The 27,379-nt window shown below is 35.4% G+C and overlaps 2 protein-coding genes across 2 annotated transcripts in view; one reads left to right on the forward strand and one right to left on the reverse strand.

The window, feature by feature from the left end:
- The first annotated feature begins 9 nt into the window (after positions 1-9).
- Positions 10-10,961, forward strand: LOC126817082 (zinc finger protein 532). The gene is made up of 2 exons (XM_050543875.1): positions 10-99; positions 4,868-10,961. The coding sequence occupies exon 2, from the start codon at positions 5,011-5,013 to the stop codon at positions 9,958-9,960; it is 4,950 nt and encodes a 1,649-aa protein (XP_050399832.1). The 5' UTR covers positions 10-99; positions 4,868-5,010; the 3' UTR covers positions 9,961-10,961.
- Positions 10,962-17,589: 6,628 nt separating this feature from the next.
- Positions 17,590-27,379, reverse strand: part of LOC126817088 (uncharacterized protein DDB_G0283357) — a 36,953-nt gene continuing 27,163 nt past the window's right edge. The window contains exons 21-24 of the mRNA XM_050543886.2: positions 27,022-27,106; positions 25,227-25,411; positions 21,847-21,964; positions 17,590-20,864 (exon numbers count right to left, since the gene is read on the reverse strand). Coding sequence (XP_050399843.1) covers positions 20,652-20,864; positions 21,847-21,964; positions 25,227-25,411; positions 27,022-27,106 — 601 coding nt within the window. The 3' untranslated portion in view covers positions 17,590-20,651. The remainder of the gene's footprint in view (positions 20,865-21,846; positions 21,965-25,226; positions 25,412-27,021; positions 27,107-27,379) is intronic.

Raw genomic sequence — 27,379 nt, forward strand, 5'->3', positions numbered from 1 at the left:
TGTTGGGCAGTCACGTGACGATATCCAGCCCCAAATTTCCATGCCGATTTATTGTGAATTCTGCACAATTTTCCAAAGACCTGCCTGCAAACTATTTTAGTAAGTTGGTGGTAATCAAATATATTTGACAATTTCAAATAAGAAAACATCAAAAGGTTTATTTGGGGACAGTTGTGTTAGGGATGGGAACAAATATTTCTCAAGGCAATGCTCAGGGTTCAGACCAATGTTTGATTGAATGTCATGGCCATCTAAATATTCTCTGCAGAAATTACTGCATGGAATGGAAATTTTGATTTTCCGTTTAAAACCTAAAAATGAAAAGCTCGTTGAATTATGCGGCTGCAGTGTTGGTAAATCATTTTATTTCCATGCCTTATATTCATTGGACATGGATTCATTACTCCAAATAATCAGGTGCGTACTATATCAATTTTGTTTGGGGCCCTGATGCACAGGCCCCTCATACAGCGCCGGATTAACCATTGTTGGGACCTTGAAGATGTGGGGGGCCCCCAACCTAACACAAGTGACCTGAACTTTTGCAGTATTATTCTACACACATTAATGTAACAACCGTAGGCCTACATCAAGCCAAATTTGAAATCGGTCAGTCATAAATAAGGGGGGACCTGTAGAATATCCGCGAAGTAACTGACCGTAGTTGATTTTTGACGAACGGCAAACAGGGCTGACCTGAATTTAAATGCTTTTTGTTGGAACCAAAAGATGAAATATCGTAAGTAAATAATGTAGTCTATACGGACATTACACATATTATATGCACCAACTTATAAAATAATTATAGTCTAAGGGTTAAACGCGGAAGAATCCGAGTCCAGAAACAAATGTTCCTCGATTCACCAGCGGGAAAAAAAAAAAATTAAACAAAAGAAAAATGGATAAAAGTCGAAAGGACGATGGGGCATCTCCGGATTGCACCGAATTCTCAAATGTCAAACGCAACACAAGCCCAAAATGGATGTAAGGGGCCCCACTGCCCAGTACTTTTAAAATCTGATGCAGAGTCTCTGTGCCTCCAAATTTGAAAGAAGCCAGCATCTACGAATGAACTAGCCACATATAAACTTCAGTGTAATTGAGTGCATCCTCCCTATTACCAAAGCCACAGTGGCTAAGTGAGTAAGAAGCTGTCTTGCTATCCTGTAGGTTGCGAGTTCGCTCCTGGTGTTGGCTGAAAAAGTTCATTAAGGTTTTCTGGCATGGTTTCCCCTTGTCAGTGGTGCAGGACATAGATAGGGCCTGACAAGCACAGCTGCCTAGTCATTTGGATGGGACAAAAAAACAAGGTCCTGTGTAGGCTACACATTGGCATGCACGTAAAAGATCCTTTGACAGTTGGAATTCGATATAAGAGAAGGACGTAGCTAGCGCCACTGTCAGGGCAAATTTCCCTCATAGCACACATGGCATATGCCCGTCTTAATCAGCCCAGTCGGAGCAGAACCGTAGTGCAGCTGTCTGGGGAAAATGAAATAAAATGGGTTTTAACCTCCTACTGTTCTGCTACAACTGGGTTAATGAAGACAGACTTATGCCATAAAGTGTGTTATGTGGGAGGGGAAATTTTGCTCTACTGCCTACTCTTATGTTAAATGTTAACCGACTAGGCTAGGGTTCTTTTACGTGCCCACCAATATGTACACGGAACGTTGGTTTTATGTTCGATTCGGAAAACTATACAGATTACATTTATCAACTGATTGTTTTGAAATTGATATATATGTTGTTGGCATTAGTGAGGTGAAGAATCCTATATAATTTCAATAATTTCTGTTAATTTCTTCTGGAGTTATGGAACTTATAGCCCTTGTTTCACCTTCTTGCACTTTGTGAACACCCTAACGACTAAAGGTATCATCCGATAGGCCTATGTATTAGATTTACATTCATTATTTGAATTAGTAACCTAAAGAATCCTATTGAATTTCACCAGTACTTCTAGAGTTGTGGCCTTGTTTCACTTTGGTCAACCTTGTCAATGCTTGAATGACAAAGACAAAACTTATCATCCAATCGGTATGAAATTGATATGCATCATTTGAATTAGTGAAATGAAGAAGTCTATTGAATTTCAGCAATTTCAGTCAATTACGCCTAGAGTTATGGCACTTGTCCTACTTAGTTGGACCTTTTGAATGTTCAAATGACAAAAGTTATCATCCGATATGTATGAAATTTATATGCATCATTTAAATTAAAACGAAATAGCCTTTCGAATTTCAACAATTTACATGTACATGTATGTAAATTACTTGCAGATATAAAGGCCCTTGTTCCAGTATGTAGATCCATGTGAACTCTCAAACAATGAAAATTATAATCTGATCTGTATGAAATTTCTTGTAAATGCCCACAATTACCTATACAAAAGAATAAATATGCAACAACACTTGTTAACCGCTCGGATAATTTAGCTGCTGTGGGCGTATGTTTTGTTGCTTGGCAACCTATCTTTTTTTTGTTTTCGGTCACAGGTTAGACATTTTATTACGATAAAAGACTTGGAGAAAAGGTGACATATTCCCATTTTATCAAAATCCTATCTGCTTCCTCCTTGACACTAAAACTTATTAGGTCTATTTCAGTAGGTTTGTGTTAGGCCTACCTAATAGGCTCATAAAAAAAGGGGGTGTTGGATGGCCGAATGGTTAGCACGTGCACGCTGTATCATAAGATCTGTCATTGAGTCATCTGGAGTGCTTTCGATTCCCTGGCCCCGAGTTCACAAAGCATTCTCAGACTTACATTAAGTATTTACTCAACTTTCAATCACTGTTTATGAGAAATATCTTTGATCCAGAAACACAAAACTTTGCACATAGTTTTAAATGATGTATTTGATATATTAAAAGAACAACAGTTTTATAAAAGGCTATATTTTAGTTCAAATAAGGCGAACAATTTTGAGTAAATTCTTAACTTAAGTCTGAGAATGTTTTGTGTACTCGGGGCCTGGTTGTACGTGACAAGGAGTAGGATCGCCTGTCCAACCTCGTGGATTTTCTCCGGGTCCTCCATTTTTCTTCCCACTGCTAAATACCCCTACGCATAATCGAATTATTGAAATAAAATTGAACCATATGTGTTAGTCCTCAAAAGACCTAGTAGGTGTTGAGTGGACATTAAACCCCACCTCTCTGTTTCTCTTTCTGTCTCTCCATGAATAAAGAAAAACATGCTTCGATCTAAAAAAGAAAGGGATTATTCAAAAATCTTTATTGAATCTACCTAAGTATTTTTATACGCCCACATGGAAATGTGGTCGTATATTGCCGTCGCCCCCGTCCGTCCGTCGATCGTCCACAATTTCTTGTGAACACTCTACAGACTACATTTATCATCTGATTGTTTTGAAATTGATATATATTGTTTGCATTAGTGAGATGAAGTAACCCATTTAATTTAAATAACTTCCGTTAATTTCTTCTGGAGTTATGGCCCTTGTTTCACTTTGTTGCACCTTGTGAACGCTCTAACGACAAAAGTTATCTACCGATCTGTATGAAATTTATATGCATCATTTAAATTAGTAAAACAAAGAAGCCTATTGAATTTCATCAATTTCCGTTAATTACATCTAGAGTTATGGCCCTTGTTTCACTTTGTTGAATCTTATGAACGCTCTAATGACAACAGTTATCAACCGATCTGTATGATATTGATATGCATCATTTAAATTAGTAAAATGAAGAATCCTATTGAATTTTATTAATTTCCGTTAATTTCTTCTGGAGTTATGGCCCTTGTTTCACTTTGTTGCACCTTGTCAACGCTCTAACCCATTTAATTTAAATAACTTCCGTCAATTTCTTCTGGAGTTATATCCCTTGTTTCACTTTGTTGCACCTTGTCAACGCTCTAACGACAAAAGTTATCAACCGATCTGTATGAAATTTATATGCATCATTTAAATTAGTAAAACAAAGAAGCCTATTGAATTTCAGCAATTTCCGTTAATTACATCTAGAGTTATGACCCTTGTTTCACTTTGTTGAATCTTGGCAACGCTCTAATGACAACAGTTATCATCCGATCTGTTTGAAATTGATATGCATCATTTAAATTAGTGAAATGAAGAAGCCTATTGAATTTCAGCAATTTCCGTTAATTTCTTCTGGAGTTATGGCCCTTGTTTTTAACTTTGTTGCACCTTGTGAACACTCTAACGACAAAAGTTATCAACCGATCGGTATGAAATTTATATGCATCATTTAAATTAGTAAAACAAAGAATCCTATTGAATTTCAGCAATTTCCATTAATTACATCTAGAGTTATGGCCCTTGTTTCTCTTTGTTGAATCTTGTGAACGCTCTAATGACAACAGTTATCATCCGATCTGTTTGAAATTGACATGCATCATTTAAATTAATGAATCGAAGAAGCCTTTTAAATTTCAGCAATTTCCGTTAATTACGCCGTGAGTTATGGCCCTTGTTTCACTTTGTTGTACCTTGTAAATGCTCTAACGACAAAATTTATCATCCGATCTGTATGAAATTTTTATGCCTTATTTGAATTAGTAAACGAAAAAGCCTGTCGAATTTGAACAATTTCTGTAGATTGCTTCCAGAGTTACGGCCCATGTTTTAGTTTTTAGAACCTTGTGAACCCACAAACGACAAAAATTATAATGTCATCTGTATGAAATTGTCTATTAAATTCCCCTAATTACCTACAAAAGAATAAATATGTGACAACCCTTGTCGACTGCTCGGACGAGTTAGCTGCTGTGGGCGTATGTTTAGTTGCCTGGCAACCTATCTTAATATTAGGTTATCAATATTTAAATGAAGATAGTATTTTATACTAATAATAAAAAACAATATTTTGATATTTTTTAGGCACATGGAGAAGATATAGAAAATGACCGAGGGGAAATAACTCTACTTGAATGTTTGGGACTAGATCTTCCAGACTTTCACTTATTGATGAAAGAAACACTCTTGTTTGTCCATCCATGTTTTAAAAACACAAATCAGACAGCATGGATCCTGAGAACATGGATCAAAAATCCGAGGATAAGATTTGTGAGATGGAAGCCATGAATGAAATAAAAGAAGCAGAAATAAAAAGACAATCAACAAATGAGGAATTAGACAGGGAGATGAAATCCAACATTTCAAACGTTTGTGAAAGTAAAGAATCCGTCAATGATAATTATGAAGAATCGGAAAACATTTCTTATCAACTGATAAATCTTGAATCCGAAGTTGAAAAATCGTCATTTCCGGAAAATAGCACTACAGACCAAAATGAGAAAAGTGGAAAATGTAGCGAAGACACAAATTGCATGAAATCGGGTTTAGAAGCTAAAGATAAGCAAACTGGAATCTCAATATTGAATACTTCGCTGGTTGAATCAACAAATTCTGCCGAGTTTCTCCAATCTGTTGATTCACAATCCTCAACAATTAAAATATCCGAAGAGGCCAGTTTTCAAATGAACAGAGCACCAGATCATTTTGAAGATAGAGAAGAGCCAAATAAAACTGACGATTTAACAAAATTGCAAACCTTAAAAACTACCCACCCAGAAATGATGAAACTGGATGAACAAAATGTTATTGAATGTCACACTAGTGAAGATGTAGACAATGATAAACTGAAAGTAGATACAGGAAGAAAAGATATAGACGATGATAAACTAAAAGTAGAGACAGGAAGTAAAGATAATGACAATGATAAATTGGAAGTAGAGACAGGAAGTAAAGATAATGACAATGATAAATTGGAGGTAGAGACAGGAATTGAAGATACAGACAGCGATAAACTGAAAGTAGACACAGGAAGTGAAGGGTTAAACAGTGATAAACTGGAAGTGGACAGTGAAGATATAGACAAAGGCAATGATAAGATGAAAGTAGACACAGCAAGTGAAAATATAGACAAGGACAATGATAAACTAAAAGTAGACACAGGAAGTGAAGATCTAGACAATGATAAACTGAAAGTAGAGACAGGAAGTGAAGATAAAGGTGACGAAGTATTGGAGGAAATAAACAAAGGCGAAAAACATTCACAAGATGAGATTATGGACCAACCTAATTTTGCGTCAAATCAGTCTGAGAAAACTCCCATCAGAAGAATTACCCCAAAACCAACAATTTCAGACCAAATAGACGCCTTCAATCGTTGTTTTGGTTCGACAGATAGCGATTCAGATTGCGATAAACTTGTACTCGATTATAAAACACAGGGTTCGGAAAGTTGTACATCGGGCGCCGAGACAGATGTAGATCTCCATGGAAACAAAACAACAAAACTGATGATGTATTCTAAATCTGAATTGATGAAAGATACTCTAATACCACCAGTCTGTAACGAAACAGAAACAGAAGATAACCAGCGGTCTCAAAAAGAGGAATTGAAGAACCGCATGATGGATGAAAAAGATGAAAGTGTTCGCAATAATTTGATGAAGGATGGAATGTCCAGAGATTCTACTATAGATACAGATGAGAGTGTGTCAACTGAGCAGTCCGTTTATCCTAATTTCAAACCAATAATAGACGTGCAAAGTCCACCACGAACAAGTAAAGATGACGAACTGAAGGGAACAAGTGGCAACGATCTAGCACAGATTTCAAAAGATTTGGAGATGGAGGATCAGAAAATGTCATATTTGAATGATGGAAAAACATTTAGTGATGAATTAAAACCTGAAAAAATTTCAATGGCTGTTGATGGAGACGAAAACCAAGTGTCATTAAATTTAAAATCTGAAGACACCTTAGCCGGATCAGGCCTTAGTACAAACACTCCTAATCGCCCTGATTCACGTCCAGAAACAGAAATGGAAACACAGTCTATCCCAGAGTTCTCTCCCACGTTGAATATCATCGCTGGGGTTCAGATTACACCAGAAGAATTTGAGAAAATTGAGACAGAAAATGACTTAAGTTTTAGTTCGAAGAATGAAAGTTACGAAGATGGAAGTATTTCTGAGAGTGAAATCCAGTCGGTGGCGGTTAAAATCTCCGAACCGGCGCCAATACTAGCGTCAATTCTTGACAAACAAGTCCCCAAAGTATCTAGCACTGTATCGGAGAGGGTAAACGCTCCAGAAACAAACGCAACAAAATTGACTGGCATGATAACCAAGATCAAAACAGAACCAGTAGATGAAGGCTACCCTTCTGCTTCGAGTTTCAATGTTTCAAAGATAAATGTGGCAGGAAACGGCAAACCTACACCGATTCCATTGGCGATACAGTCATCATCATTGATGCCTTACTCATCATCATCTTCGTCATTATCATCATCATCTACAGTAACGCCCCGTTTTTCTCTGTCAGAAAATTCAAATTTAGTATCAAGATTAAAGGTAAAAAAGGTCACAAATACTGCACAGATAGCGGGACCAAGAATTATTCGCGTTCCGAATCCCAGACCTCCGTATCAAGAATTAAATATTCAACCAAAAAGACAGGAGAATGGAAATGTTGGTAGGAAACCCACACCCCGTTACGGTGGAACCAAGATTGTACGAATCACCCAGGCAACGGCCAATAAACAACTAGGTCCTAAAGTTAAAAAGAATTTCGATTCATTTGACATTGCCAGTGTCACAGATATATTGCAGAGAAAGCATAAAATCGGCAATCATAAAGCACCACCTATCTTGATGAGATACAAAGATTATTTGAAGGACTTTACTGTGTCATCGTGTCTGGAATGCGGTGACAGTTTCACATCGCGTGAAATGCTTAGTTTCCATAGAAACCGAGTCAGTGTCGAGATCAGTTACAAATGTCCACTTTGTATGAATGTGGTCATTTTCTACAATAAATGCTCCTTTTTAAATCATATCAGAATTCATAACACTGAGCGCGCTCAGAGTAAAAATCCGGCGATACAGGTAAAGGCTGATATTTTGTCCATACGCTTAGCTCCGTATAAGATGATGCTAGAGACGCTGGAGAAGCCGATTCCCACGATTGAGATCTCCGACAAACCAAGACCTCGTCCTCCGCAAAATCTGGGTTCTTGCACTGAATGTGGTAAAGTTTGCGATACTAACTTGTCATTGGCTGAACATTTTGGTAGTGGTGAAGTGATTTGTTCGTTTGCACACGTGTGTAACATGTGCAACATGATATTTCCCCGTCAGTGTGCGCTCGAAGCACATAAACGATATCATTCAAACCAAATGCCATATACCTGTCCAGAGTGTGGACTGGTAGTAGGGGAAATCAACGAATTTAGAAAACATCTCCACACTAAATGTTTTCATTTTACCCGAGCTGGACTTTTGCGTTGCTTTCGTAACCTGTGGAAACCATGCGGACATACAGATATTCGACTTAATTCATTTATAAAACATCTTCACACACATCATGCCACGAAGATGAACGAATGCGCAGTAACAAAATCTCCGTCGGGTGAAGAAAAGACAGTAACAACAACGATAGTTGCTTGCGGAATCTGCAATACGGTTTTACGTAATCCAGTGAAAATGAAAGAACACATGAACATTCACGTTAAGGAGGTGAAGAGGAACGCAACTTTTGTTTACGTTTGTACGAATTGCCCCGTCAGCTCCTGTGGTTTAAACTTAAGCATGTACACATCTAAAAAGGATCTCGAAGATCACTACAGGTCAAAGCACAGAGAGTACTTTAAGATGCCACCAAATGTACGCTCGTTGATCTGCAGCGCATGCAGTACTGTTACAGGTTCGTACTCCAAATTTCTTGAACACCAACTTCAAGCGCATGAAATGATTAATGCAGAATTTTATTTCTGTCAGCAGTGTAAATGCATGTTTGAAAATCCTGATATTCTGTCAATTCATACCTGCCATCCCAAAGTCTTCACCATTGCAAAACACAGTGAAAACTATGGGGAACCGCAAAAACTCTGTGAAATCGCTCCAAAACCTGCAGTAAACTCGCCACCCAGGATAAGTCTTAAATCTCCGCCAAAACCGATGAACAAATCACCACCAAAACCAGTTTCAAAAGTGCAGCCAAAAAAACTGGTCCAACTACAACCGAAGCCACCAGCTAAAGTGCCAAATTTGGTTATCAAACTTGTGCCAAAGGCGCCTGAAAAACATGAGTGCTTATTCTGTCATAAGGAGTTCAAGAATAAAGATGAAAAAGAGAAACACAGCCAATCAGAGCACAGCTCATTTCCGTGTCATTTATGTGGATTAACGTACAAAACGCAACTAAACCTTGACGAACATGTACAGGCGACACATGAGGGATCAAAACCAGGGTTTTTCTGTCTTCCGTGCAAGAAAAAGGGAATTACAAGAACTTTTGTTAAGGCCGGTGTTTTAGAGAAACATCTAATCTTCAAACATCGAATTGCAAAAGCTCGTTTAAAAAGGTTTATTGCAGTGGGAAAGGAATCCTCAAAATCAGACAAATTGAAACGCAAAACCCTTGATGAATTAGAGTCTGTTCCCGTTAAGCGTCTGCGCGTTGAAGGAAGTGGTGTGTATACATGTGTAAAATGTAACTTCAACACGGAAGATTCGTCCGAGTTCAGCGCTCATATCGAGACCCATAAAACCACGGACACAACTCAATGTCCAGAATGTGGACTATGTTTCAGTGTTTTGCCGTCGCTTAAAAAACATCTATTTATGGTGCATAAGATTCGTAATGCGGATGAATACATTTCTGAAAAGGGAATTGAAGAACCAGAAGAAATGGATGTCGATGACGAGGAGGACGATTTGTTGGAAGTGACGATAAGTCCACGGAAAACCCCATTTACAGACATAGCTCCTAGCGAACCAATACGAAAGAAGAATGGGCCAATCGGGGAATTAGAATGTCGAGTGTGTTATCGTGAATTTGAAAGTGTAAATCTGTTGAAGAATCATATGAGAGTTCATGGAATGGCGTTTATACGATCCCGTCGCCTGACACCGTCCGAATCAGACGGTTGTAAAACTGACAAGGAAGAACCATCCCCTTAAAGATGTAATAATGTAAGGGCGAAATCTGCTTATTGAATAAAAACACAAGACGAAATAACCTCCTTTCTGCATCACATTTTTAGGATTGACTGAGAGCGAGAATATTTTTGGGTATTGTCATCTAATGTGCTTGAAAATTTATGTACATTATTTTAATTAGTAAACTGGAGAAGACTATCAAATTCCAACAATTTCTGTAAATTACTTCTAAAGTTCTAGCCCTTGTTTAACTTTGTAGAACCTTGTGAACACTTGAATGACAAAAGTTATCATCTGATCTGTATGTAGTTGATATCAATGTCTATTACCTACAAAAGAATAAATGTGACAAGCCTTGTTGACAGCTCAGCTGATTTAGCTGCTGTGGACGTATGTTTCGTTCTGTCTGTATAAAATTATATAAGATGCAATCTACACATTTGGTTATGTTTTAGTTAAATTTGTACATATATTGTGTATTTCTGTTCATGTAGAATTAAGGAATTGAATAATGATCTTTTAGAGGCATAATCTAATAATAAGTAATAATCTATAAATGATTTTGTGTATAGTTTGTTTATGTTATCGACAATTATTTTGTGTTTGTATATATACTTTATATATAAATACTTTTATAGGAGCTAAATCGCTGTGGGGGAGGGGGTTGAATGGCCAAATGCTTAGCGGATGCATGTTGATTCATAAGGTCTGCCATTGAGTCAGTTGGGGTGGTTTCGATTCCCCGGTTGTACATGACAAGGAGTAGGGTCGCCTGTCCAACCTCGTGGGTTTTCTCCGGGTCCTCCGGTTTCTTTCCACTGCTAGAGGCCCCTATGCGCAAGCGAATTATTGAAATAAAATTGGGCCATATGTTAGACCCGAAGTGAACTAGGTTGTGTCGAGTGGACGTTAAACCCCATCTCTCTCTGTCTTGCTAATATTTTGAACGTAGAAATTTACACAAATAGGTCGCAACACATATAATAATGTAATAAGAATGTATATAAACTGATTTACATGTACATTCAATCGTTTCTGTTTTTACTGTAATTTCAAATCAGTTATGTTCGGCGAAAAACACCAGAAGTCTCAATCAAATTGCAGTCTCTAGCGTCTGGTTATTCCAGTCTACACGGTATTGTACATGCTCTCCAGATAAGAATATGGCGTCACCATTTGACATGACTTGTGGAATATGTCTAGCCTAATTGTTCAGGTCCCTTGATGCAAATGGCGCTGAAACACATTATGGTACACGATTTGTGTACCAATGATAAAATGTTTATTTTGTCTTAAATTTTGGATGTCAGCAGCCCATCTTTTCCAGGTAAGATCACAACATCAATGTTGATTTAAATTGATAAATAATTCGTGTTTTCACTGTCGAAGACTTTGGATGATATTGAGTTAGAGACTTTGGATGATATTGAGTTGGAGACTTGGGCTACTTGAACTATCTGGAGGTCTTCTATGAAGGTGGCTTGTAAAACAAAAATAAATGGAATGGGGTTTAACGTTCTACTGTTTTGTTCTGACCGAAGACGGTTGTAAAATGGAAAATTAATATTATAAGGGGGTAAAATCAGTTTCAGGGGCAGATAACTTGTCTGAAACCGCTTATCAATAGCTACTTTAAGTTGAGTAATAATAAGTTAATGCCACATGTACATGTATGTCCATGTTTATTGAAATAAAATAAAACCAAGTACGAACAATCCAAACCATTAGACAAAATTTGAAGTCCTAAAAAAACGGTATAGGCAAAATAGTGTAATAAGGCAAAATAGTGTAATCAGCATATGGACTGTTCACCGTGTACAAAATACACGACAAACAGTGGTAACAGGTGTCCGGAAGAGTAAGCTTACCCTGCCTGGCGACACACCCGCCATAGCTGCATCTTCAGGCCTTTACTGGTAATACATATTCTCCATATACAAATAGCCACATAATACTGTGTTTCTTTCCTAAACATTTTAATTGACAGCTGTCTAGTCGTTCGGATGGGACGAATGGGAAAAAGCGAGGTCCTGTGTACACATTGGCGTGCACGTAAAAGATCCCTTGGCAGTTGGAATTCGATATAAGAGTAGGCCGTAGCACCGCTGCCCGGGCAAAATTTCCCTCATAGAACACTGTATGGCGTATGCCCGTCTTCATTAGCCCAGGTTAGGAGCAGAACAGTAGGACGTTAAACCCCATTTCATTTCATTTCTAATTTTCATATATACAAGCTAAGAGCAGATCATCAATTAGAATTTATAGATATAACTTTTCATTATTTACCATGAAACAAAGTTGTTTGTGTGTGTGTGTGTGTGCATGTCTATATATATATAAATAAAAGATTCTACTCTCAGGTAAAATTATATAGAAATATGAGGTTTTTAGAAAGAATATTAAATGCCTGATGATCTCTGTAGTGGGTGAAATCACTAGCTAAGATGAAATTAGTTTTTTCTTTCTAAAAACCTCATATTCCTATATATATACGTGTATAGAAGGGTCAGTTGAGTGGCTGAATGTTTTAAAGTATGCACTTTAGATCATAAGGTCTGTCATTTAGTAACGTAGTGAGGTTTTGATTCCACGCTTGTACATGACAAGGAGTGGGGCCTTGTATACGTTTTCTCTGGGTTGCCAGGTTTCCTCCCACCGCTAAAGACCACTTAGAGCAAGCTAATGATTGAACCATATGTTAGTCCCTAAATGACCTAGTTTGTGACGAGTGGACGTTAAACGTCATTTCTCTTGTAGATTAGATAAAGTATGTTATAAATTATAACATACTTTATCTACAAGAGAAATGACGTCAAATACCTCATATCAAAAATCATGCCAAGTTTTATATCAATCTTAATTCAATTGGTGCAACATTTGGCTTTTTTGAAGAATTTCAAGAATAATCCAATAATGGAAAATAGGTCCAGTTACCTAAAATCAATCACTTCTTCCTTTTGGTATCCATCAAATGATAAGCTATGATATATAATGAAATGAAATGGGGTTTAACATCCTACTGTTCTGCTCCAACTGGGCTAATGAAGACGGGCATACGCCGACAGGGCTGAGGAGATAGAAATGGAATTTAACTTCTGTAGGGCACAAACCAATCATTGCGGGACTAACATGGTTTAATTTTATTTGAATAATTTGCCTTCACGTAGGGATCCCGATGAAGCTATAATATATAAATATATGTACATATACGCATGTATTCATTAGAGTTGATTAAACAATATTTACAGTTAGAATGATCTTATTTTTTAATCTAAATCAAATGAAATGATATTTAATGTCCAACTGTTGTGGGGGGGTTGGATGGCTGAATGGTTAGCGTGCGCGCGCTGTATAATAAAGTCTGTCATTGCGTCGTCTGGCGTGGTTTCGAATCCCCGGTTGTACATGACAAGGAGTAGGGTCGCCTGTCCAACCTCGTTGGTTTTTTTCCGGGTCCTCCGGTTTCCTCCCACTGCTAAAGACCCCTACGCGCAAGCAAATTATTGAAATAAAATTAAACCATGTTAGTCCCGAAATGACCTAGTTTGTGTCGAGTGGATGTTAAACCCCATTTCTCTCTCTCTCCAACTGTTGTGATCTGACTGGGCAAACCCCACGAAGTGTGCTATGAGGGAAATTTTGCGAGGACAGCAGCACTGACCTACTCACTCTTATATCGAATTCCCACTGCCAAGTGTTCTTTTAAGTGCATGCCAATACAGTAGCTCAGGTTTTTCATCCCATCCTTGCCAGGCATTCTGTCCTGTATCCTGATGAATTTTCTCTGCGAACACCGATATCGAACTCCAGAGTGCCATGTTAGTGAGCCAACGTCTTACTAGGCCACAACATGTACAGCTCTCTATTTTTAATGTAAAGTCGGTCTGGCTCTACATGCTGCGGGGGGGGGGGGATGGCCGAATGGTTAGCATGTGCGCGCTGTATCATAAGATCTGTAATTGAGTCAACTGGCCTGGTTTCGATTCCCCGGTTGTACGTGACGAGGAGTACGCGCAAGCGAATTATTGAAATAAAACTGAACCATATTTTAGTCCCAAAATGACCTAGTTTATGTCGAGTGAACATTAAACCCCATTTTTCTCTCTCTCTACATGCTGCAATTAGGATGTCACCTCGAAGGATTTAGCTACTCTGGGTATATGATCCGCTACCTAGCAATCTATCTTTGTTTGAATAAATGAAATATTCACAAACATACATACAGTATGATGACATCAACTGGGCATGTCTAAACTAGAGTAGTCCACCACTGACATTCTGTATTAATTAAATATGAAATAAAATGAATTGAAAGGGGATTTAACATTTTACTGTTCTGCTCCGACTGGGCTAATGAAGACAGGCATATGCCATACAGTGTGCTATGAGGGATGCTAAACCAATGGGTGGGGTGACGACAATATCTGACCACATTCTAATGTGATATAAAATAATTAATAGAATACAATATCAAAAAACCATTGTTTTATCCAATGTTTCTTCAGTAAAAATACTAACTTTTTCATCCCAGAAGAAGTTAGTATTTTTACTGACAAACGCTGGATAAAACGCTGGTTTTTTGATATTGTATTCTATTAATTATTTTATATCAACTTATCTTAATATCAAATGCATCATTTTGACTTAGTCAAAATTGATCCCATCAAACCGTCTGTATTTGGTTTGTGTTTCCTGTTTCTATTGATTGGAAGTTTCACATTCTAATGTGAGCATACATAAAAAAAAATTAACAAAGATGTTTTGTAGTTTTATTTTAGTGTTTGTTTTATTAATTTGCGGATTTATATCATAATCAGAGACATTGCAATTGTCCGAGTGACATTAGATTAAAATATATAAAAATATACAACCGTATAAAAGTATATTATATATACAGACAGGATTAAATATGGTATATCAACATTGATATTAAATATCATAAGTTATAAAAACATAGAAGCGTACATAATCACAACTTTAAAGCTGTAATTTCATATTTTTAAGTTATATTTTTAAAATTTATTAAAATAAAGCCTTAAAATAGATGGTATCTATGAACAGTCCTACCATGTTAAAGAATAATCCTATTAATCCTATAATTCACTATTGCCAGTTGAGAAATTGGCAAAAATATCATTTTCAACTTTGAAGACTCCATGGGGGGGGGAATAGAAAAACAAGGGAGGTAATTGTGTTATTATTTCCGGGGTCAAAGGATTTTTAAGAGGGAGAATAATACCTATAATTGTATAATAGTGAGTTGACAACCTATTGAGCAAAAGACATAGAAATAATTATGTTTTGACTTTCTTAGAAAATATGAAATTATCGCTTTAACAAAAACACTTTATTTCTTCCAAGATGAATTATGTAAAGATTTAGATAAGGATAATCCTTATAAGACATACAGAAATAGATTTAGATAAAGATAATCCTTATAAGACATACAGAAATAGATTTAGATAAAGATAATCCTTATAAGACATACAGAAATAGATTTAGATAAAGATAATCCTTATAAGACATACAGAAATAGATTTAGATAAAGATAATCCTTATAAGACATACAGAAATAGATTTAGATAAAGATAATCCTTATAAGACATACAGAAATAGATTTAGATAAAGATAATCCTTATAAGACATATAGAAATAGATTTAGATAAGGATAATTTTTATAAGACATACAGAAATAGATTTAGATAAAGATAATTCTTATAAGACATATAGAAATAGATTTAGATAAGGATAATTCTTATAAGACATACAGAAATAGATTTAGATAAAGATAATCCTTATAAGACATACAGAAATAGATTTAGATAAAGATAATTCTTATAAGACATATAGAAATAGATTTAGATAAAGATAATTCTTATAAGACATATAGAAATAGATTTAGATAAAGATAATTCTTATAAGACATATAGAAATAGATTTAGATAAAGATAATTCTTATAAGACATACAGAAATAGATTTAGATAAGGATAATTCTTATAAGACATACAGAAATAGATTTAGATAAGGATAATTCTTATAAGACACATAGAAATAGATTTAGATAAAGATAATCCTTATAAGACATATAGAAATAGATTTAGATAAAGATAATTCTTATAAGACATACAGAAATAGATTTAGATAAAGATAATTCTTATAAGACATATAGAAATAGATTTAGATAAAGATAATTCTTATAAGACATATAGAAATAGATTTAGATAAAGATAATTCTTATAAGACATATAGAAATAGATTTAGATAAAGATAATTCTTATAAGACATACAGAAATAGATTTAGATAAAGATAATTCTTATAAGACATACAGAAATAGATTTAGATAAGGATAATTCTTATAAGACACATAGAAATAGATTTAGATAAAGATAATCCTTATAAGACATATAGAAATAGATTTAGATAAAGATAATTCTTATAAGACATATAGAAATAGATTTAGATAAAGATAATTCTTATAAGACATCCAGAAATAGATTTAGATAAAGATAATTTTTATAAGACATACAGAAATAGATTTAGATAAAGATAATTCTTATAAGACATATAGAAATAGATTTAGATAAAGATAATTCTTATAAGACATATAGAAATAGATTTAGATAAAGATAATCCTTATAAGACATACAGAAATAGATTTAGATAAAGATAATTCTTATAAGACATCCAGAAATAGATTTAGATAAAGATAATCCTTATAAGACATACAGAAATAGATTTAGATAAAGATAATTCTTATAAGACATATAGAAATAGATTTAGATAAGGATAATTCTTATAAGACATATAGAAATAGATTTAGATAAAGATAATTCTTATAAGACTTACAGAAATAGATTTAGATAAAGATAATCCTTATAAGACATACAGAAATAGATTTAGATAAAGATAATTCTTATAAGACATATAGAAATAGATTTAGATAAAGATAATTCTTATAAGACATACAGAAATAGATTTAGATAAGGATAATCCTTATAAGACATACAGAAATAGATTTAGATAAAGATAATCCTTATAAGACATACAGAAATAGATTTAGATAAAGATAATCCTTATAAGACATACAGAAATAGATTTAGATAAAGATAATTCTTATAAGACATATAGAAATAGATTTAGATAAGGATAATTCTTATAAGACATACAGAAATAGATTTAGATAAGGATAATTCTTATAAGACATATAGAAATAGATTTAGATAAGGATAATTCTTATAAGACATATAGAAATAGATTTAGATAAGGATAATTCTTATAAGACATACAGAAATAGATTTAGATAAAGATAATTCTTATAAGACATACAGAAATAGATTAAGATAAAGATAATCCTTATAAGACATACAGAAATAGATTTAGATAAGGATAATTCTTATAAGACATATAAAAATAGATTTAGATAAGGATAATTCTTATAAGACATATAGAAATAGATTTAGATAAAGATAATTTTTATAAGACATATAGAAATAGATTTAGATAAAGATAATTCTTATAAGACATACAGATTTAGATAAGGATAATTCTTATAAGACATACAGAAATAGATTTAGATAAAGATAATTTTTATAAGACATATAGAAATAGATTTAGATAAAGATAATTCTTATAAGACATACAGATTTAGATAAGGATAATTCTTATAAGACATATAGAAATAGATTTCACTAAAAATAAACACACTTTATGGATAAGCGCTGGTTGTTCTTGATATAATAGTTTCAAAATAGATAATGCAAAATGAATATATTGAAAATTTGATTCAAATTACTTTATTCTTAGCCAAGATGTCACTGTATTTTTAAAGATTTAGATAAAGAGCTGGTTGTTCTTGAATTTCGATAAAGAGCTGGTTGTTCTTGTTGTAATAGTTTAAAGATACATTATGTAAGATTTAGATAAAGGGCTGGTTGTTCTTACCATAAAAGTTTCAAAATAGATAATGCAAAAAGAATATATTGAAAATCTGATTCAAATTACTTTATTCTGAGCCAAGTTTTAAAGATTTAGATAAAGGGCTGGTTGTTCTTGCTATAATAGTTTAAAGATGCATTATGTAAGATTTGGATAAAGGACTGGTCGTTTGTGCTATAAAAGTTCCAAAAAAGACAATGAGAAATGAATATATCTAAATTTCATTCAAATTACTTTATTCTGAGTGAAGTTATGACTGTTTAAAGATGTAGCGTAGATCGTTTATTATCGTAGCAACGGTACCCGACAACCAAGACTAAGTCATAATTATCCATTTCATTGTTAAATATTGCTGGTGTTCAAATCAATTTAAATATCCGCTTTCTGATGTACTAGACAGTTGATTATAGGCTTGTCATGCGTATGAATGTCTAAAACATAATTTATATCAGATTTTAAACCAGAGAAAACACCTAAAATAGGAAAATTTAGCACTTACATAGTGCATCTTTATTTTGACGAGTTACTACAGGAAATGCCATTGATAATGCAACTTAAAGATACATTATGTAAGATTTAGATAAAGAGCTAGCCATTCTTGCTGTAATAGTGAGAAAATAAATAATGTAAAATGAATAATTTGAAAATTTCATTCCAATTACTATATCGTGAGCTAAGATATTAGCCTTTGAAGGTTTGACAAGACGTGTGCAATAATTGCAACCACCGTACTGGTTGTTCGAAGGTAAATCTCGCTCCTCCATTTTTAAATTAAATTAAAATAAGGCTGAACTGTTCTAATCTATCGGAGAAATCCGATGCTATTGAGAGTTGATTATAGCCTTGATCAGTTAATTAATGTCTAATTAATAATTTAGATAACATTTCAGGTCTAAACCAAGATCTGCAATATAGTGAAAATATATGAAATAAGACAGGTACTGCAAAAATATATGAAATATACTGACAATTGAAAGAGACTTAAAATATTTTAAGAAACTGGTAGAATGCTGAAAATTGTCTTGCCAATCAGAGGTAAACAATATATGTAAATCAGGGGCCATAATCCACAGGTAAACATGCGTCAAAAATTGACTTAAAACCGATAGCTAAATTTACAAGTGAAAGCTCTAGTTATGCCATTGATAATTAAGTGTAAGCCTGAATCACATGTTTCATGCCATCATCATCTTCAACAGGCCTGGAAATAACGGTTTTAGATATACCCGACAAAATATCAGGCTCTAATGAAATAGTGTCCAACATTTTTCAACTTAGTGCCGGACATGTATTAATAATATCAATAAAAAAACGACAAATCAGTTTCGGACAAAATGACAGGCACAAGAGGTTTTGAGTCTGACAAAGCCTGAACCTGTGCCTGACATTGTCTGTTACAGGTGCCTTATTTCCAGGGCCCTTATTCACGAAAACTTAAACTAAGTTAAAACTGAAATTTTAAGAAATACTGCAACTTCATTGGATATATACAAATTGATTTTACTGGTCAGCCAATCGAATTGCAGTATTTCTTAAAATTTCGATTGTATCTTAGTTTAAGTTTTCGTGAATAAGGGCCCAGGCTTGTAAATCTTCAATATGTAAAATGAGCTTTGCTTAAAATATCTTGTAAAATGTTTAAATATTGACAGAGAAAATATATAAATAAAATATATAAATACACATGGTAATAAAATATACACCTTGATTTCATCGCGACCATTAGACAAATACAGGATAACTACACAACAACAACCAGACAACAAACAATACAGCGGAGACAGAACTACCAGCCATCAGAGGTTGGAACAAGTTGGGGGTCCAAGTCCCAAGTCTTTACGAAGTCCCAAGTACGGAGTCTTTACAAAGTCCCAAGTACCGAATCTTCACAAAACCCAAGTCCTGTTCAAGTCGCCAGTTCATCAAATGAGTCAGAGATTGGAACAAGTTGAGGGTCCAAGTCCCAAGTACGGAGTCTTTACAAAGTCCAAAGTACGAATCTTCACAAAACCCAAGTCCTGTTCATCAAATGAGTCAGCAATTCATGTCGTATAAAGCAAGTTATGTTATAACCCCTCACTTTTCAAGTCGCAAGTTGAGATGAATATTTGAAATCGGACGCGAATCTGAGTCCTGGGACTTTTTTTCCCACCTCTGCCAGCAATAATCCAAAGATTAACCCACCTTGTGATTTTAAACCAAGTTACACAGTGTGAAATGAAATGAAATGGAGTTTAATGTCCTAATGTTCTGCTCCAACTAGTTACACAGTGTAGTTAAACTTCCTGTAATTTTTTATGAAAATTAAATTTTTAAATACATTCTTTACACATATATACTGTTCTTTTTTCAAATGATGAAATGAGATGGGGTTTAACTCCTACTTTGCCTGGACAGCGGCGTTCCCACCTACTCTTTACCAAATTCCAATTGAAAGTGTTTTTAGGTGTAGCTAATGTCCCATCCGGGTGTTCGGTCCCTGCATTGACCAAGAAAGTTCATCAAGATTTTCCAGCGTGGTTCCCCCTTGTCAGTGATGCAAAACAGAGGGCCTGACAAGGACAGCTGTCTAGTCATTCGGATGGGGCAGAAACCGAGGTCCTGTGTACACATTGTCGTGCACATAAAAGATCCCTTGACAGTTGGAATTCGATATAAGAGTCGGCCACAGTGCCGCTGTCAGGGGAAAATTTCCCTCATTTGCCCAGTTAGGACGTTAAACCCCATTTCATTTCATTTATAATATGAATTGCTTTTCCTACAATCATCAGTGGATCATAATTCTGTGCAAAGATCTGAATTATAACGATTCGTACGCATCATGTGAGCCATTACTTCTGAATTCATACTGCTACTTAAACTTCGATTTACGGCTGATGGTTCACTGGTTGACGGAGACGGAAGGTTGCTAGGATGTGATGGCGGTAGATATGCCATCGAACGTGGTGGTGTGCTCGTATTTCTGGGCGGTGTTCCAGCGTGATTTATCTGAAATAGACACCAAACAAAAAATGTATTAATTTCAATTTTAATTTTCAAGCAACCCTTAAGAGAGAGAGAGAGAGAGAGAGAGAGAGAGAGAAGGAGGGAGACAGATAGTTATGGGGTTTAATGTCCACTCAGCACAAACCAGGTCATTTTGGGACAAACATATATGGTTCAATTTTATTTCAATAATACGTTTGCGAGTATGGGTCTTTAGCAGTGGGAGAAAACCGGAGGACCTGGAGAAAATGCACGAGGCTGGACAGGCGACCATACTCGTTTTCACATACAACTGAAACCACGCCAAACAAAAAATCTATTAATTTCAATTTCAATTTTCAAGCAACCTTTATAATAGAGAGAGAGAGAAATGGGCTTTACCGTCCACTTGACACAAACTACGTCATTTTGGGACTAACATATATGGTTTAATTTTATTTCAATAATTTGCTTGCAAGTAGGGTCTTTAGCAGTGGGAGGAAACTGAATGACCCAGAAATTCAAGGATTTAATACACAATCAAACATTTAGTTACAAATCTTTCTCACTACTGGTATCCTATATTACAGCTGGCATATAGACACACAGCTAGTTACAGCTGGGTAGACAGGGATATACAGACACAGCTAGAGTTACAGCTGGGTAGACTGGGATAGAGACACACAGCTAGAGTTACGTAGACTGGGATAGAGACACACAGCTAGAGTTACGTAGACTGGGATATAGACACACAGCTTGAGTTACAGCTGGGTAGACTGGGATATACAGACACAGCTAGAGTTACAGCTGGGTAGACTGGGATAGAGACACACAGCTAGAGTTACAGCTGGGTGGACTGGGATATAGATACACAGCTACAGTTACACCTGGGTTGAATGGGATATAGACACACAACTAGTTACACTTGGGTTGATTGGGATATACAGGTAGAATGAGGATCAGATATACCCCTGTTTGACTAACAAGAAGTAGTGATTAATGATACCTGTGGTCTGTAAGTCTGTCGGCCATTTTGTCCATGATAATCCGTAGATACGGACTGGTTACCAATACCGTTAGATCTATATGATAAATCTTGTCCTTGGTTACTGACATTAGGATTTCTGAAACATAAATAAAATTCCTTTTACTGTGAACTTGATGGGGGGAATATACGATGACCAACACATTTTTTTTTTTTCTGATGTGCGTTTCATTCATCAAAGTATTAATAATAATATCACCATTTATAAGGTGTGCTAATACTGAAGAACAGTTTTTAAGGCGTCGGTGGTTGTTATATTCACTGATTATTAACAGATCAAGATATTGAAACCAGGGTATTCATTCATGTCAATACTTACAATTGGTTGATTTGAGGGCTTTTAAATAAATTTGCTGCTTTCAGAATACAATGAATACCCTACTGTATTTTTTCAAATAATTACAGCGGTTGCTATGTTTACAGTCAGAATTTAGAACTATTTAAACTAGGAGCAAATATAGTAGAGTATGGGAATAGGGTCAGTACTAGGCCTAATTTTATGTTAAATTAAACAGGGCCTTAAGCATAGTGCTGCACTGACTACAACATATAGTAAATCCCCTATATAAAATAAATAAGGGTCCTGGTTGTTTAGTAAGGGCTGAGGGTTAAGAGTAAATTTAATATAAACTAACTACAATTAGACAAAAACCCCATGCACTAATAACCACAGAAATACAGTATCACCATATTGTACTTGCATCTTACATGGTCATATTACATGCTTCTTTACACAGAGGATTATACATGATTGTAATCATAAATACAGTATGACAATATTGTATATGCCTCTTACATTGAGGATTGTAATTATACATGATTGTAATTATATATGATTGTATATGCCTCTTACATTGAGGATTGTAATTATACATGATTGTAATTATACATGATGGTATATATGCCTTTTACATTCAGGATTGTAATTAAACATGATTGTAATTATACATGGAGTGTAATTATATACGTTTGTAATTATACATGATTGTAATTATAAATACAGTATGACTTTATTGTACATGCCTCTTACAATGAGGATTGTAATTATACATGATTATAATTATATATGATTGTAATTATATATGACTGTAATTATAAAGGATTGTAATCATAGGGGTGTAATTTATATCACCAATAATTGACTAGAGTATAGGGGTGTAATTTATATCACAAATAAGTGAAATCACATGATACACCACCATCTTCACATTCTCATACAATCGTTAATACTTCATACTGACCATATCATTAATACTTCATATTCACCATATCTAATTTCAAACAAAATCTTTTGAGTCAAATTGTGTGTAAAATTATGCTTGGTCAAGAGTTATTTCTGTGGCCAATCAAACAGAGCTTTACAAAATGGGATTAACCAACCAGAGCTAAAAATGTTTGAAAGTGAAGCACATCTGAACAGAAAGTGAGGTATTTGATTGGCTAAAATGATGGCTCGATTCTGCAGTGTAAAATGAAGAATTGTTAAATGAAACGCTGCATGGTGTAAACGATCAATATCTCTTGGTATTATAAACAGTTGAGAATATGAAGACTCCTATCAAACCTTGACTCCGGGAGAGGGGTTTATATAGGCTTTGCCTGTTCCCCAATCCCCTCAGTTTCTGAATAAATATTGTTTATAAAAAACCCCAAAAACCCTTGACCTTTAGAAACCTTATTCAGAAGAGAACCATTAGAACCATAAACAATGTAATATGTGTTGATACATGGCCAAATATAGACTTGTTGATGCATGACCAAATATAGATGTGTTCATACATGACCAAATATAGATTTGTTATTTATACCGTCTGGGAGCAGACACGCTGCGATATATTCGTCTTTTATTATAGTCGTCATACAATCTGAATGAAATATACGTCATCAAATATTAAAGGTGCATTATGTAATATTTCTCAGGTATGTAGCAGATAGGATGTATAGCCAGTATTTAGGGTGACCTAGATTCGCCCCCCCCCCCCCCCACAAAACACCACCATCTCGGTGAGAGAGAGAGAGAAATGGGGTTTAACGTCCTAGGTCATTTCGGGACTAACATGTGGTTTAATTTTATTTCACGAATTCGCTGGCGTGTAGGGGTCTTTAGCAGTGGGAGGAAACCGGAGGACCCGGAGAAAACCCATGAGGTTGGACAGGTGACCCTACTCCTTGTCACATACAACCAGGGATTCGAAACCACGCCAGTTGACTCAATGACAGACTTTATGATACAGCGCGCGCACGCTAACCATTTAGCCATCCAACCCCCCATCTCGGGGAAGAAGCAGATTGCCACACACCTATGTATAAGACAGAACCCCCCCTCCGTTTCAGTGATGTAGCTGACAGTCACACACCAATGTTTAGTGGAACCTAGATCCCCCTCCCCCCATCTCAGGGATGTAGCAGATAGTCACACACCAATGTATAGGGTGACCTAGATCTCTCCACTCCCCCACCGTCACTGACCGTATATTATTATTATTAGCTGTGGTATATTATTATTATTAGCTGTGGTATATTTGGTATAAGCTATTAATAGTTACATGTACCTATAATCACAGTTATTATTATAATTGGGGGAAAGAGAGAGAGAAATGGGGTTTAACGTCCACTTGACACAAACTAGGTCATTTCGGGACTAACATATGGTTTAATTTTATTTACATAATTCGCTTGCGCGTAGGGGTCTTTAGCAGTGGGAGGAAACCGGAGGCCCCGGAGAAAACCCACGAAGTTGGACAGGCGACCCTACTCCTTGCCACGTACAACCGGGGATTCGAATATAATTGGGGGATCACGGTGGCTAAGTGGGTAAGGTGCTGGCTCGCTAGACTGGAGGTCGGGTGTTCGATCCCTGCATTGGCCGAGAAAGTTCATCCAGATTTTCCGGCGTGGTTCCCCCTTGTCAGTGTTGCAGGACGGAGGGCCTGACAAGGACAGCTGTCTAGTCATTCGGATGAGACGAAAAACCCGAGGTCCCGTGTACACATTGGCGTGCACGTAAAAGATCCCTTGACAGTTGGAATTCGATATAAGAGTAGGCCGTAGTGCCGCTGTCTGGGCAAAATTTCCCTCATAGCACACTGTATGGTGTATGCCCGTCTTCATTAGCCCAGTTCGGAGCAAAACAGTAGGACGTTAAACCCCATTTCATTTCATTTATTATAATTGACACTAGGTTTCGATGGTATATTATTTATTATTAGCTGTGGTATATTTGGTATAAGCTATTAATAGTTACCTATAATCAGTGTTATTATTATAATTGACACTTGGTTTCGATGGTATATTATTTATTATTAGCTGTGGTATATTTGGTATAAGCTATTAATAGTTACCTATAATCAGTGTTATTATTATAATTGACACCAGGTTTCGATGGTATATTATTATTATTAGCTGTGGTATATCTGGGATTTCTAGGTGATGTATTAGGATGTTGGGGTTGTGGATTATAAGATGATGCAGGTGGTGGATTCGTTGTTGAAGTATTTCGAGAGTAACTGTTATTATACACTGCAGACTGAAAACAAAAATAAAATGTGGTTTAACGTTTCACTTTTTGGCATCAGCAGGGATGATTAACACAATTACTATGGGAGGAACGTTACCCAGAAAGCAGCATTCACTACAACGTAGGTATCACATATAACTGTGCTGTTTTAGAAGCAGTTTCTGTATGTAATGTTTAGTTTTAAACCATTGGAAAAACTGTTTAAAGGGACAATAACACTCTTGCTGGCTTGACAGCTCCAGAAAATAAATAATAGCCTTATTCTAAGTACTAGATGTTTATGTGTCCTACCTGTTGTGCAAATTATCCATTACATCCTATTTTACTTGTCCAGAGGGTTCGAAAATATTTTTAAATCCAAGTCACATTTGAAAAGGTTTACGTTAGGCTTTTCAAATCATTTAGTTGAATTTTTCCAATTTTTTAAATTAGGTGTGTTAAGATGAAATTTGTATCATCAATTAATTGGAATATTGTAAAATAGTACAATTTGTTGACTAGAATAAAGATTTGGACATATTATTCAGTTACAACAAGAGGGGTATTGAGCCTTTAAATTTGTTGAGAATCATCGAAAACTATTGGGTTTCTGTTGTTGTGTTGTTTGAAATGGTCTGTCAAGATTAAATGAGTGTTGGGTTTATAACTGTTTAGTTTCTAGAGCAGTGTTGAGTAATTAATCTCAATAGTTTTCCAACAATGGTTGAAACAAAACATGAAATACAGAAACTCCTGTTAAAGAGAGAGAGAGAGAAATGGGGTTTAACGTCCACTCGACACAAACAAGGTCATTTCGGGACTAACATATGGTTCAATTTTATTTCCATAATTCGCTTGCGCATAGGGGTCTTTAGCAGTGGGAGGAAACCGGAGGACCCGGAGAAAACCCACGAGGTTGGACAGGCGACCCTACTCCTTGTCACGTACAACCGGGGATTCGAAACCACGCCAGTTGACTCAATGACAGACTTAATGATACAGCGTGCACGTGCTAACCACTAAGCCATCCAACCCCCCCTCCTGTTAAAACAGCACAACTACATGATACCCAAGTTGTAGTGATTTTTGCCGACTCTTTGTTAAGGGTTCGTTTAGGCCTGAAATGTTTTCTAAATTATTAAGTAGGCATTAATTAACTTATCCAGATCATAATCAACTCTCGATGGCATCGCTAGCCTGCAATGTTTACTGGATTAGGTTCCGATCTGCTGCTCAACTTTCATTCATAATTTAATCAGGAAATGGATAATCGAGACTGTGTTTTTTTCATCGTACCGACTTTAGTAATATAATGATCGAGGCTAGGCCTAAAATTCAATGGCTGAATTCTCAGTTCAGAGTGGTTCAATTAGACTGAAATTTTCAGCAAATTGGCTTTACATTAACTATTATAGTGAGAACTGCCAGCTCTTTATCTAATCTCACATAATGTATCTTTAAATCAAACTTATATATGATCGGTTTCATTTGATCGCATGATTTGATTTCATTAAAAAATTATTGTTAAGCATCTGTGATTTCTCATCAGTCCATTTGTAAAGTTACGTTACTAGAAAATAGACTGTAACGGTTTTCAAGAGAGATTTAATGAATAAAGATGTCTATTTAAATGTGTTTACCTGTGGTCTTTGTTGACTATTTGGATAATTTGAGGAAGTAGACTGAGGTGTTTGTTGTATTTGACTTGAACTTCTAAAATGAGACCTACAACATACCAATTACACTACATTACAATACAATATCACAATGCACTATTACAATACACTATCTAAAATGAGACCTATAATATTACAATTACACTACATTACACTATCACAATGCACTATTACAATACACTATCAAAAGACATTTCCCTCAACATGTTAGAACTTTCAATGACTGTCAGGCCTGGTGCCCTGTCACAAGTATAGATTATATGCGATGACCTTGTTGTTTATTAAAAATATAACATCCAATACATTATACAGGATATTTTAG

This window comes from Patella vulgata, chromosome 4, assembly GCF_932274485.2.
Source record: "Patella vulgata chromosome 4, xgPatVulg1.2, whole genome shotgun sequence".
Taxonomy (NCBI): Eukaryota; Metazoa; Mollusca; class Gastropoda; family Patellidae; genus Patella; species Patella vulgata.